This window comes from Gymnoscopelus braueri, assembly GCF_963280865.1.
Source record: "Gymnoscopelus braueri genome assembly, chromosome: 5".
Taxonomy (NCBI): domain Eukaryota; kingdom Metazoa; phylum Chordata; class Actinopteri; order Myctophiformes; family Myctophidae; genus Gymnoscopelus; species Gymnoscopelus braueri.
Window position 1 is genome coordinate 14,864,302 of NC_137606.1, and position 14,228 is coordinate 14,878,529.

General features: G+C 43.3%; 1 protein-coding gene across 2 annotated transcripts in view; it reads right to left on the reverse strand.

The window, feature by feature from the left end:
* Positions 1 to 14,228, reverse strand: part of hip1 (huntingtin interacting protein 1) — a 56,419-nt gene that overhangs the window by 13,381 nt on the left and 28,810 nt on the right. For both annotated transcript variants that reach the window (XM_080428470.1, XM_080428471.1), the window contains exons 8-17: positions 13,334 to 13,474; positions 13,061 to 13,118; positions 12,661 to 12,736; positions 12,036 to 12,179; positions 10,418 to 10,515; positions 9,813 to 9,885; positions 6,966 to 7,149; positions 3,748 to 3,836; positions 2,295 to 2,411; positions 1,630 to 1,731 (exon numbers count right to left, since the gene is read on the reverse strand). In XM_080428470.1, the coding sequence (XP_080284596.1) occupies positions 1,630 to 1,731; positions 2,295 to 2,411; positions 3,748 to 3,836; positions 6,966 to 7,149; positions 9,813 to 9,885; positions 10,418 to 10,515; positions 12,036 to 12,179; positions 12,661 to 12,736; positions 13,061 to 13,118; positions 13,334 to 13,474 (1,082 nt within the window). The remainder of the gene's footprint in view (positions 1 to 1,629; positions 1,732 to 2,294; positions 2,412 to 3,747; positions 3,837 to 6,965; positions 7,150 to 9,812; positions 9,886 to 10,417; positions 10,516 to 12,035; positions 12,180 to 12,660; positions 12,737 to 13,060; positions 13,119 to 13,333; positions 13,475 to 14,228) is intronic.

Sequence of the window (14,228 nt, forward strand, 5' to 3'; positions counted from 1 at the left end):
ATAATGATACTTACGGACATGCTAACTAGGAATTGCATGTCAGTCAAAAGTTGTCAAAACATTGATAGCAAGATCTGTTGCTAAAACCAAAATGTGTAGTAACTGTAAACAACTTTCAACTTGGCATCCTTATTTTGAGCACATCATTGCAGGTGGAACATTTCTTAACATCGTATCACGTTGTGATATTGTAGTCTGCTATTTTCACTATTCATTGCATGACAAAGAATATTGAGCTTTAATGTTTGTAAATAGAAAGTGCATCGTCATCCCTGCAGCTCAGCTGGCTGGGTATGATACATTGCTGAAAATAAGACCGGGCCAGAACAAGCAGTTAACTTGTATTGATTTTTCAACAAAAACCATGGTATAAAACCCATGCAGTATTTATAAAACATCTTATCATAGTTTATGTGTTATTATTACACTCAGCTACATTCAAATAAACTTACAACACTTTGTAAGAATTTGGTATGACTATATCATGCTGCATGATACATGGCCTGGTTCTAAAGTGGCTATTTCATAGCCACTTCCTGTCTAGTGGTAGGGTTTGTGAGCGTAGCAGAAGCACGCCAAGATTAAATATTAACTCTTTGACTGCCAGAGTATTTTCATAAAGTACTCCCCCAGTGCCAGCGATGTTCGTGTTTTTTTTTTGTTTGTTATTTTGTAATTTAATTTTCATATAGTTTCTCTGGCTGCGGTTTTAAACACATACGACAGATCGACCAGCAGAGAGCAGTAGATTGACACCTCGATCACTTGCTGACTCGTTCGACCCCCTCCAAACAGGCTCAAACAGTGCATACGTCATAACCGGATGTGACGTTTTCGCAGATTGCCGATCGGGATAAAGTACGATGTGATACATGACGACGATGACTGTCCGTCACCCAGACTAAAGAAAATAGAAGTGGAGCTCTCCGTTAGTTTTTTATACCGTGTGAAAAAACGTGTTTTTCCCTATTCTGGCCGAAAATGACCGGGGAAAAAAATAAATTCTGAAGGAATCAGAAAGTGAAACTGATGATGAAAAATAAACAGAACAACGCGATCACAGATTAAACAATGAAAAAGCTAAACGCGTGTCTAACGCGTCGGCGGCCAACTGGACAAACTAGGAATTGACGCGTTATCGATTCAACGGCAGTCAAATAGTTAAATTGTTTATTTTTTCATTTCAATTTCAACATTTTCCGTTTTTACAAAGCACACCTTCATATAAGGTGTGCTTTGTATACATGTCTCCTCAAAAAGTGATATTGAAGAGTGGGGTTCCTCTACAAACTAACAATCTTCTACTTGAGGTGCCCAGAGCGCTCCGCAAAAAAACTCTGGAGTGTCCATGGCCCTTAAGAGAGTTAATGGAGAGAGTTAATGGAGGGAGGGGGGGGGGGAGAGAGAGAGAGAGAGAGTTAATGGAGGGAGGGGGGGGGGGGGGAGAGAGAGAGAGAGAGAGAGAGAGAGAGAGAGAGAGAGAGAGAGAGAGAGAGAGAGAGAGAGAGAGAGAGAGAGAGAGAGAGAGAGAGAGAGAGAGAGAGAGAGAGAGAGAGAGAGAGAGAGAGAGAGAGAGAGAGAGAGAGAGAGAGAGAGAGAGAGAGAGAGAGAAGCAAAGAGGAGACTGACCTGTTGTGTAGAGGTCATGACAGTTTTCAGAGTGCTCAACTCTGCCCTGCTGGACAGCAGCTCTGTCTGTATCGTTTGAAGCTGCTCCTGCTGATCGTTTTCCTGATGGAGGTTGGAAGCAGAGAGACCATGAATAACACATGATTGACATTACGAATATGTACAGTATATACATTGTGAGAGATGAGAAAGACATTGTACACTGGAGAGGAAGATAGGGAGACATTACAAAACTAATATCTCAAATGTACCAACTCAGTTTTCCATGGTTTTGTGTAACGCACTGGCACTTTTGATTTAAATTCTTGACGTTCAAGTAATACTTTTCTCCTTTGCACTTTTGGCTCCAATTAGCGGATTTGTGTAACTGGCATGGTAACTTGACATTATAACCACAGTCTCATTTATATCATGACGCAACTAATTCACATGCTGAGAGAACTAGTGAGAACAATGAGAGAAAGTGCATGATTAAAGACAACTATACAGACACGGCAGTTAGTGGAAACCTTCTTAATTCATACATGTCGCTCTGTGTCACTTGCTGACAAAAGCTGATCTACAAGCTCACAGCGTGTCCCATTGCGACGTGTTGTGAGATTGCAGATTTGCAGGGAGGATGAATCAGGCTTTAGGAAGCATCTCTATTCTCTCTCTGGCTTCACCTGTCTGTCTGCAGCCTCCTGGGCAGCCTTCACTTTCTCCTGCATCTCTCTCCTCACCGTCTCCACCTCATCCTGTGCTGCCCGTGCCATTGTCATCTGTCGGGTCACCTCCGCATTCTGTACACACACACACACCAAAAATAATTAGGACCTAAAGGGATGTCAACCGTTGCTACTAGGGAGACAGTGTTTAATTTTTTTAACTGGAATTTAGAGAAAGCTACTGGGACAGAAAATGGTGGCAAAGGGCAAGAGGATGTGTGCTACACAGTGGTGTAAAGTAACTAAGTACATTTACTGAAGTGCTGTACTTAAGTAAACATTTTAGGTATATTTACTTTACTGGAGTATTTCTAGTTTTCAGTACTTTTACTTCTACTGCACTACATCTCAGAGGCAAATATTATACTTTTACTCCACTACAATTATTTGAAAACTTTACCAGTGACTTTGTAGCTTTTGTAGCTCAGCTAAAATAGCCGATCTACAAGCGCACAATGCGTCGCGATGCGACTTGTGCACTTGTAGATCTTCTATTTTCAAAAGATTTTTATACAATTTTCACATTTGAAAACTTGTGAAATGGGACATTTATAATAATGAGTACTTTCTCTTTTTGGTACTTTAAGTACCTTTTGATACCAATACTTTTGTACTTTTACTCAAGTACATTTTGAATACCGGACTTTTACTTGTAACAGAGTATTTATGCATTGCGGTATTGATACTTTTACTTAAGTAAAAAATTCGAGTACTTTTTCCACCACTGGTGCTACGACAGAGACCAAGGCCCGTGGACTAAGATTTGGGTTCTAAGGAGGATGTTAAGCACTGGTTCTCTACTGGGTTCAAATGGACGTTGGGTCCGGGGACCACCAGGGGTTCAAATGGACATCGGGTCCAGGAAACACCACCAGGGGTCCAAATGGTAAGGGTCCCTTTGAACCCCTGTTGGTCCCCGGTAGGCTGTCACGATTATTAATTTTCACTAGACTCGATTTATTGTAACACAAATAATCACGATTAACGATTTAATGGTGTTTTTGTCCTTGAACACACCTGAACATAATGAATAAAAATTACATTTCTGTTTGAAGTTGTGTTGAAGTTGTAGGGCAGATATGACAAATAAACCAAATATACAAACACATGACATGACTGAACTTTATACTTTTGAGAAAACATTAATAGTGGAAATAGCAGATCTACAAGCTCACAACGCGTCGCATCGTGAGCCTGTAGATCGAATATGTCCAAAAAAAATTGCTATTGTTTGAAAATATACATGAGCATTTTTTCAACATGGAAACGATTATGACGATTATGCAAAAAAGAATTGCGATTATCTCAAATAACTGCGATTAGGCGATTCTGTAATAATTGTGACAGGTCCAGGACCAGATGTTGAGAACATTGTTACGAGGTACTGAGAAGTGAGCACCGTCTCTCCTACCTTCCGCAGCAGGTCTGCATGGCCTTGGACCAACTCTGTGTATTTCTCTTTCAGTTTGGTGTAACGCTGCTCATTGGCCTGGGCTTTTCCTGAGAACAACAAGCAAGCAAGCAAGCAAGCAAGCATGCATGCATGCATGCATGCAAACAAACAAACAAACAAACAAACAAACAAACAAACAAACAAACAAACAAACACACACACACACACACACACACACACACACACACACACACACACACACACACACACACACACACACACACACACACACACACACACACACACACACACACACACACGTAAGTCAACATCAGTAGGAATGGAGCTAATACTGAAAAATGTGAATAGCCTATCCAGTGAATAAACTATAGTTTTAAAGGGATAGTTCACCCCCAAAATGACATTTTTTTCTATCGATTAGTCACCCAATGAAGACTTGAATTCATGGATGTTTTTTTTTGTTTTTGTCGCATTCCTAAGCCAATAATTTGATGACCAGGCAGCGGTTCCGGTAGGACACACAAAGCGTCTCCTTTGTATCTCCTACAGGAACCGCTGCCTACCGGTCCGCTGGTCATCAAATTATTGGCTTAGGAATGCGACAAAAACAAAAAAAACATCCATGAATTCAAGTCTCCATGGGGTGACTAATCGAAAAAAGTATTGTTTTGGGTGAACTATCCCTTTAACACATTGAATGCCAGTCGCGTAGATCTACGCGAACCTATTTAAAGCCGCAGCGTGCCAGTCGCGTAGATCTACGCGAACCGCCGATTCCCATTGAAATTGCCCCAGGTGCACTTTCCGATTTTTTTTTATCCATTTCCGTTTCCGGTTTCCGGTCGGAAACAGAATTATTCGGGTTCCGGTTTTTTCGATCGTAGCCGCTTCCTGTCTGGGATCCTGTTTAAAACTCGATTTTCTCGGTTGTTGTTTTTCTCCTCGCTGATCACTGTTTAGCGTTGATCGGCTGTATCTTCAAGATGGCGGCTCGCATTTGGAAACTGTTTTCGCTGGCCGTTTCTCACGGATCCGCTGTGTGTTTAGAACCAAATGAACGCGCACTTTTAACTTATTTAGCGAGGTCTGTGGCGACATGAAAAAAACTAAAAAACAACAATAAAACGCTGGCACTGGTGAGTACATTATGAGATTAAACTCTGGCATGGAATGTGTTAATAGTGAATCTGTGATGTCACCAAGTCCCATACAGTATTTTTGCTTATCGGAGGACTCTCCCTCACTCTCTATCACACTATCCATGCACTTCATCTAACCTTGTTCAACAGAAGATAAACTAAATTGTGATATATCCACACTGGGCCAAATACTATCGTTAAACATATATTATGGCCTGTTTTTGCTTACTTGGGCTGCTAAAATGTCTGGGTGCGGTAAACCCCACACATCAAGTACTCTAAACAGGTTAAAACAGGTTAAAATGCTGAGAGAGCCACTCAATGTCTTAGTGGTTAAGATGCCTGCCTCCTGAATGACAAGTAACCCTACTGGCCTGGTATTAAATCCTGCCAGATCCTCCCCTCCTCGGTTACTCACAGCTTTGCTAGTGTCAGATACACAGTATGAAAGTGAACTGCCATCTCAATAAATAAAAAAAAGGAATACAGCTCGAAGTTAGTCAAACTACTTGTTAAGTGACTTGTAGAAGGTGTAGTGCAGCGATACCCAACCTGCTGGCCAGGGCCCACTGGTGGGTATAATTGGCAAAACATTTAGAATTTAATAATAATATAATATTTTATTATTATTATTAAATATAATATAAAGATTATGTAAAAAAGAATTTCATTGTGTTTTTTTCTGTAAAACATCGACAAATGAGTTTTCATTGTGACCATTGAATACCAATAAATAGGAGCTTAAAGTATATTCTGTTAGTTCCGTCGATCTCAGCCGGAACAAAATCGATCGATTGATTATTAAAATAAATGTAAACATGCTCAGACAGCCGACATGGCAGCAGAATGGCAACTATTCTAATTGACTTAAAAAATGTTCAAGTGGGCCTGATCCAGAAACAGTTGGGACTCGCTGGTATAGTGGTTAAAGCCGCCCTCCAGACAATTTTGCTTCCTGGTTTTCTCCAAGGAAGCTTATTTAAGGAAAGGTCGCCGACGTCTCCGTCTATCCAGCAATTCCAGCGGGCAGTTTCGTCGCACTGGGTGGCAGACTCACACCGGAAGTTCGGTGAAATAACATTGGAGTCTATGAGAGCCGGCTGGACAGCTTATGAACAGACACTATTTCTGAACGATTGAGACCTTTATAAAATACTCGGTCCAGGAAAATAAAAGAAGACATATCACACATTGTTTTCTGCTGTGTTGCTTTTCGATGTGTACACTGTATAATTTTATAGAGGTATCTAAAGAGCACAAAGTACGTTTCTGAACTGACTGTCTGGCAACCAAATCTCCCGATATCTCCGAGCCAGAAACGATACCTGCCGCTGTTTAGATGCCTCAATAAATTTATGCACTGTGCACATTGAAAAGTAAGTCATTAGAAAACAACCTTTGATAAGTCTTCCTTTATATTCCTGAACTGATTATATGACAAAAGGTCCCAATCGTTCAGAAATAGTGTTTGTTCATAAGCTGGTCCAGCCGGCTCCATTCACTGCCATGTATTTCATCGGTACTTCCGGTACGAGGCGTCCCTTCCTTGAAAAAGCTTCCTTGGTTTTCTCACCACACCAGGTACAGGGTTGTGGTTTGAAATTTGAATGTCATCATGCCTCAGCAACGCCATGGCAACCAGGCGGACTAGAGGGTCGATAAAAAAAAAGAAGAAAAAAGGCAGGGGTCACTAGACTACATTCATTCGAGCCTTCTGGAGGAAGGGAGAATTGACATGGCTGTTGTTGCATTTCCGTTTGTTGTTAAATCTTTATCAACCACAGATGTTGTATTTGTGTTGCTGAAGCTCAGCAACAGGAAGCGAGAACTTCTAGCACTTAGGGTCAGGGGAGGGTGAATGGCAGTGGTATATAAACCTAAGTCTTCCGTTTCAAGGACCTCACGTAGAGTATGGTGTCTGCGCAAGCAGATTACTCTGAATATGTAGCCTTTTCTTTATAATAACCCGATGACTTTTACTTTGTCACTTACGATAATTTCTATTGACATTCTAATTCACATTCTAATCAACTATTCTAATTCACTAATTAAAAGAAATGAAAAGGCCAAACGCACGCTCTATCTCAGTGAGGCTGCGTTGTTCCTTCTCAGTGTCCTCCTTGACCCTGCGCAAGTCATCCAGCTCAGCTTTCAGGAACTCGCTCTCCCCTGCAGCCTGCATCCTCAGGTGGCTCTGCTCCGCTAGCTCCGCCTCTAACTCACTGACACGCCCCCTCAGCGCCTGGCATAACCGACCACTCTGGAAGAGGACAGAGTTGAGACAGAGAGAGAATCAGATAGGAACAGGGTTGAGAGAGAGAGAGTTGGCAGAGAACAAGCTAATATGATCCTCCACTCCCCTGTGTGTGTGTGTGTGTGTGTGTGTGTGTGTGTGTGTGTGTGTGTGTGTGTGTGTGTGTGTGGGTGGGTGTGTGTGTGTGTGTGTGTGTGTGTGTGTGTGTGTGGTTGGCAAACAAAATGACAACCTTGTCATCACCAACACTCTATTTCAGTTAAAAAACAAACTGAAGACCTCCTGGCATCATCCTAGATCTAAACACTGGCATCTGATAGAGTATGTAATCACCAGACAGGCTGACCAGAGAGAAATTCCGATCACCCGGGCTATGCGTGTGGCAGAGTGCTGGATGGACAACAGGTTGATAACAAGAGAATACGCCCACAATGTCACAAACAGCCTTCTAGCAAAAAGCTCGACAGCATGCCCTCCAATCCCTCACAGTCATTCACCATCTGAGAAGCCGATCTGCAGCCGAGCTGTACAACATCCAAGAAAGCTCTGTCATTGAAGACACAAATGCTGCCTGGAACATTACTGTGCTCATCCATCTACCGTGCTGCAGAAATATCAACGGGATTCCGCAAAAAATCACCAAGACTGGTTTGACAAAAATGCACCTGGCATCCACAACCTTCTCAAGGCAAAGTGCAAGGCACGTACAAATTAATACAACCCATTAATACAATCTGCAACAAGAAACCAACTGTCAACCATCAAAGCAGAAACACAAAGAGCTCTATGGCAGATGTAAAATGACTGGGTCAAGAAAGCAGTGGAAAGTCAATCTCTCGCAGACTCCAAAAACATTGCCATCAAAACCATCTACAGGCCACAAAGACATGTAACAGCAATAAGATCTGCAGAAGGCACCTCTCTCAAGCATCAACACCAAATAATAGAACGGTGGGCTGAACGAATACAAGAACGCTTGCCCCAAAACACGCTCGCCCCGGGTCGCCACCAGGTATTCCGTAACCGTAACCTCAGAAAAACTATGCCTAAACCTGACTTTTTTCATAAATTCCGGTTACCACATCATCCTGCTAAACCAGAGCAACCCCACAGACCTGTCCATCCTGGATGAACTCCCCAGGTTCCCTTCTGTTTCCCGACTTGATGAAATCCCACAGTTTCATGAAGATAAAAAGTTAAAAAATAAAAAGTGAATGTTCAGACTCCATCCCTACTGAAATACACGCCAGCTGCACCAACTCACCTCTGCCATTTGGACAACAAAGACTGCCCCCCAAACTGGAAAGATGCCACCATCACTGTTAAGTTAATACCGTTTCCTGTTAACTATGGCCAGTGTGAAATATGGTGCAATGTGAGCTAATGGTAAGTCTATTATTGTGAAGGGTGGATTGGAATGGGCTGGTAGTCAGTTGAAACTGCTTTGTGAACGTGCAGGTTGAACGGCAGAGTGCCAGGGAATAAACTTGTGATTAAGTTGTCTTATTCGAGTTAACAATCACTGTCAACAAAAAGAAAGGTGAGAAGTCCTCTCGTAACAGCAATAACAGCAGAGGTGTCTCACTCCTGTCAGTTGCAGGCAAAAATCCTGACAAGAACCATGTTCTCCCACCGGGCTACACGCATTGCAGAAAACATCTATCCAGAAACCTGAAGTGAGTTTTGGAAGGACATTAGCACCACACAGACATTATATTTGTTGCCAGACAAGTACAGGAGAAATCCAGAAAGCAACACGATCTGTACATGGCTTTCACTGATCTGTCGAAGGCTCTCCAGTCTCCATCCTTCAGCAACTCTATGCTAGCATGCAGGCCAGGGTTTGAATAGACGGACAGTCTGCCCCTTTTTTAAGTCAAATAGGAGTGAAACAAGGATGTGTCTTAGCTCCAATTGGCTTCATTATATTTCTCACAGCAGGCACCCTCATATCCTACAAACATCTCCAAAAGCACAGATGGAGTCAGCATTAGTTTCCGTCTGGATGTAAACCAATTTAACATCCAGTGTACCGGGCAGTATGTGGCATATCAGATCTCTGGAGGCCTTCCACATCCGCTGTCTATGAAGGATTTTGGTCATCACATGGGAGCACCGCACCCTATGCTGAAATACATGAACGCACCAACTCATCCAGCATAGAAACTATTCTGACACGCAGACAGCTCAGCTGGCTAGGTCATGTGATCCGCATGTCTGCAGCTCATCTACCACGGGCAGGTCGGCTACAGACAACTTCAATCCGGCCAGAGGTCTGCAGGGGGTCAACGAAAGCACTACAAGGACCACATGAAGGAACTCCAGAGGAAATGCAACATACCACCCTTGAACCTGGAAGGATAGCAGCAGATGGCAACACCTGCCGCTCTTCCTGCCTTTCAGGTGTCTTGCACCTGGAGATCCATGAGTCATGCAGAGAGGGGGCAGACAACGACATAAGCACACCACAAGGACTGTCCAACCAGATTCAACTCACACCTGACCCACATGTGGAAAAGTGTCTGGATCACAAATAGGTCTACTCAGCCACATGAGGTGGCAACAGTGCACTAAGCGCTGAAAACCCTTCATACCCTTCATGGAGATATGAAGTCATGACGTTGAGAATGTGTCTGGCATAAGCAAGCAAGTGTGTGTGTTCTTCTTACCTCCAGTCTAAAAGACTCCAGTTCCTCCTTGAGGGCCTGGATCTCTCTGGTCAGCTGCTCAATGAGACGGTCTCTGAGGGAGACAGACAAGAACATCGCTCATGAAAAGAAAAACAAACATAAAACTCAAATCTGAAATGATGTTTTGGCAGTGCCACACATGAAACCCCTCGGATTAGTTTGATGTTCCTTGTTGTTTTTTCTTTAACCACTCAAGCCCTATATACTTCATCGTACGAGAAATAGTTAAAATAGTCAACCTACAAGCTCACAACACGTCGAATCGTGATGCACTGTGCACTTGTAGATCTGCTATTTTTTACTATTCAATATAATGACATGCTCAAAATAGGGACACCAGGTTGAAAGTAGGTTAAACATAATGCAAAAATTGGGGTTCACCTGTACAGACTATAACGTCCCTGGATCGATTCCAGCTAGAGACCATCTAAATGAAGCAAAACTGCTAGTGTCCCAGTGAATTCAACTTCTGACTAAAGTATTGACCAAACTCACACTGTGGTGAGATATCATTTTCCATGTAGTGATGTGTCTGGCAATAATAAACGTAAGCCTATACACAATGTGGTTTCGATAAAGCTCACTTGTCGTCCTTGCGCATGCCATTCTGACTGTTGAAGTTGAAAGGGTCTGTTGCAGCTGAGGTGCCAAACAGATCGTCAAACTTGGTTTCCACTGGAGCCTGGACATGTTCAAAGTGAAAAATCACAATATAAGTCAGTCACCAACTTTAGGAGGAGTTATGTTGCAAGCCACTGAGCTGTCCATAGAGGGAAATTGTTGGCTGCGAGTCATGCTTGTGTGTGTTTGCTTTGATGACTTCAACTTTGTGTCTTCCCACAGAATACAAATGAAAAATAAAAAGTCCCCCCTCGAGATAATGAAAGAAAAACCTTGACTATTGATTGTTTTGGGTCACTTTGAATTGTGTACTCTGCTAAGGTTTAGAGGTATAGCATCCAGACAGAATCAAGTCTAAAAGCCAGCATGGGTGTAGTTCCTAATCCTACTCCGTCTTGTCTCCGCTCTCCATTATATAGGAAAACTAGAAAAAGTGCTCCTCGGAGCACAGGTCTCCGCCAGGTCAGGTAAGTTATTGTGGCCTCCTGGTGGCGCTATAATAGGCCAATGTGAAAAGGGTGGCATTTCTTCCTCGGCCTAGTGGGAATGTGCGTGCAAATTTTCACGGAAATCGCACGCCGCGTTCATGATTTCAGACATTTTGTTCAAAACGGACCAATCCTGCAAACTTTGGAAGTCAACCTTAGTCAATCAGGATGGAATATGAAATATCGGACAGATGCGTCTTGATCACATGACTATAGAGATACTGTGTACCGATTTGTGTGATGTTTGGATAAAATCTGAAGGATTAATATCCAAAAATGTATTTGACATAAGTCGGCCTCCTGGTGGCGCTGTAAAAAGCAGATGTGAAAAATGCAGTGCAGATGTTTTTCCTTGGCCTCTAGGGAGTAGGCGTGCAAAGTTTCACGCAGATCGGTGCAGTTATAGTTAAAAATGCAAATCGGCCTGTTATAGCGCCACCATGAGGCTGATGTGAAAAGTTTTAAGTGCCATTTCTTCCTCGGGCTAGTGGGAATGTGCGTGTGCAATTTTATGCAAATGGCAAGCTGCGTTCATGATTTGAGGCAGTTTGTTCAAAACGGACCAATCCTGCAAACTTTGGATGGTAACCTTAGCCAATGAGGATGGAATATGGGAAATCGGACAGATCAGGGTTGATCACATGACTATAGAGATACTGTGTACCGATTTGCATGAGGTTTGGTTAAAAACTGTAGGAGTAATGGGAAAAAATGGGTTTTGCACAAATTGGCCTCCTGGTGGCGCTATAACAGGCCCATGTGAAAAATTTGAGGCAGAGGTTCTGAAATGGCATCCAGGGAGTGTGTGTGCACAGTTTCGCAGCGACCGGGCCAACGGTGCCGGAGATTTGGTGCTAACACACAGACAGGACACACGGACGGACGGACGGACGGACACACGGACACACGGACGGACGGACAGGGGCGAAAACATACTCTCTCGCCATGCCTTTCGGCCTGGCGGAGACAACTAAGAGAAAACACAGACTGATTAATAGCAGCTGCACACAGTAAAGTCCTCAGAGTTCATTTGTAACCGTCACAGTTAAATGAACACTCAGGATGTTACAGTATACTTGTCTCATCCAGGTACCGGCAGTACGGGGATGTCAGTGTCCACCAGGTCCTCGGTCTCCACCACATGTTCCGACTCCGGGGACGAGGACTCGGCAGGAATCACCACCACTGGACTGATATGCTCAGACAGCGCTGATGCTCGCAGGAAGTTGGGAGGGTTCTGGTAGAAAGACGGAGAATGTAGGTTATTGTTAAGGGAATTGAATTCTAAGGCATTGGAGAGTCCAGTGCACACAAAGGCCCGTCGTACAATGGCGTCACACGCCGAAAATAGCCGGTCTGCAAGTTAGTGACCTGCACATGACACCGTCGTATGATGCAGTATAAATCTGGCTTAACTGGTTGAATCACAAGGGCTCAACCATAAAAGTGGGATGCAGTTTTCGGAAGAGAGATATTGTTAAATATCCAACACACTACTAACAAAAATACTAACAATGTTGGTGGAATTGGCTCAATTGATTTCTATGTAGTTGGTAAACAAATCAATCAGTCAATAGATGTTAAATTTAGAAAAAATAAGAACTGATATACTGTTGAGAATGTATAAACATGGTCTAAGAAGCTGGCATTACAGAGAAAAAAGGAAAGGATATAAGAAAAAAAAAAGGTAAATAATGTTTCACAAAATAAATGCTCACCTCAGGTAACTGTGGGATCTGAATCAGTCTCTTGAAGTACTGCAGGTTACTGGAGCGGTAGAATAGACTTTTCAATCTGAGAGAGAGAGAGAGAGAGAGAGAGAGAGAGAGAGAGAGAGAGAGAGATTTTGTGAGAAGTGTCTGCTATATTTTCTCATTTTCATAGATATTACTGCTTTGTATTGTCCCATTGGAAATCAGTAGCTGACAGCTGAATTTCCCAGCATACCCTCTTGTTGCACAAGGACAAGAGCAAGATTGAGAAACCGAGACATAACATAACAATAACATAGGGACAAACTCATTCGTTGTGATTAATAACTCAAAACAGTCTACAGATACACAGTCTATATATTCAGCAAGACTGACTGTTAGTACTGTGTCTACTGGGAGAACTCACTTCTTAAACTGCTCCTGGAAACGGTCTCTGTGGCCCTGGAGAGTGTCTGCTGGAAGGCCTGTAAGCACACGCACCACACACACACACACACACACACACACACACACACACACACACACAGCGGCCAGCGCTTTAGGTAAAGCTTTACCCGTGCAGTAGAATCTTTCAAGCATTTGTGGAAATGTGACAAAAACATGCACGCCTCTGTAGGGCAGGCCGTTCTCATATATTGTAGTTCTACTGTGCAACCAGCAGGGGGTCTGTTCCACTCACATGAGTGCAGTTTGAAAAGCAACTTGACGGTGTAGTCGTACAGATGGCTACAGTCCAGGATCACTTGGATTAGAGGCGCAAGACGACACTGGCCTGCTGCTGTTACGGACACTGACCGAGACATGTCCAGGGAGCTGAACACTGTTGTTGGATGAAGGGACACACAAACACACATTAAACATATTATAGATTAAGAAATCAAATGCACACACACACAATCAATATAACTATGGGGGTTCATCAAACATCAAGGGAGTGGAGTCCCATACACACGTGTACCTACACACCAGGAAAGTCTGTGGTGTTAAAGCCATCCCTTTCTAACTCAGAGAATGTACAAATGGAACCCTTACGGATCTATTTGGTTCCATTTGTACACTATCCAAGTTAAATTAACTGGGGATTTTACTCTGTACACTACACACAAACATTATTTATTCGGCCTCTCTTACTTCCTCATCCACTTTTCACATCCCTCTCTGACTTGAGTCAGCGACCTGGGCACCAAAATAAACTGGAAAAGCCCGAGAATGGGTGTGTGCTCCCTCCTTTAGACGAAGACAGGAGGGAATCAGAGTGTCTCAAGTCAAGCAGAAAGGGCGGTTTCAACCTGAACACTAAATGAATTGTCTGCCCCCCCCCCCGGCCTAAATCATTGCTTCCTCGCCTCATTCCCTGCCCTGCCGCGCTCCATCTTCGATGCCAGGGCCTGAGTGCCTCTGTTCACTGCACACAGAGGTGTGGTTTCCTGACACAGGCGCACAAACACACACACCTCAAGACTCTCCGTTCCTAGATGACGTGATGCCTTCAAAATACACCAGATAGATTGTAGTAGGGGAACCGGGAAAGCTATGGGCTTGTCATGTGAAACAGGCACTGTTCAGTCAGCTCA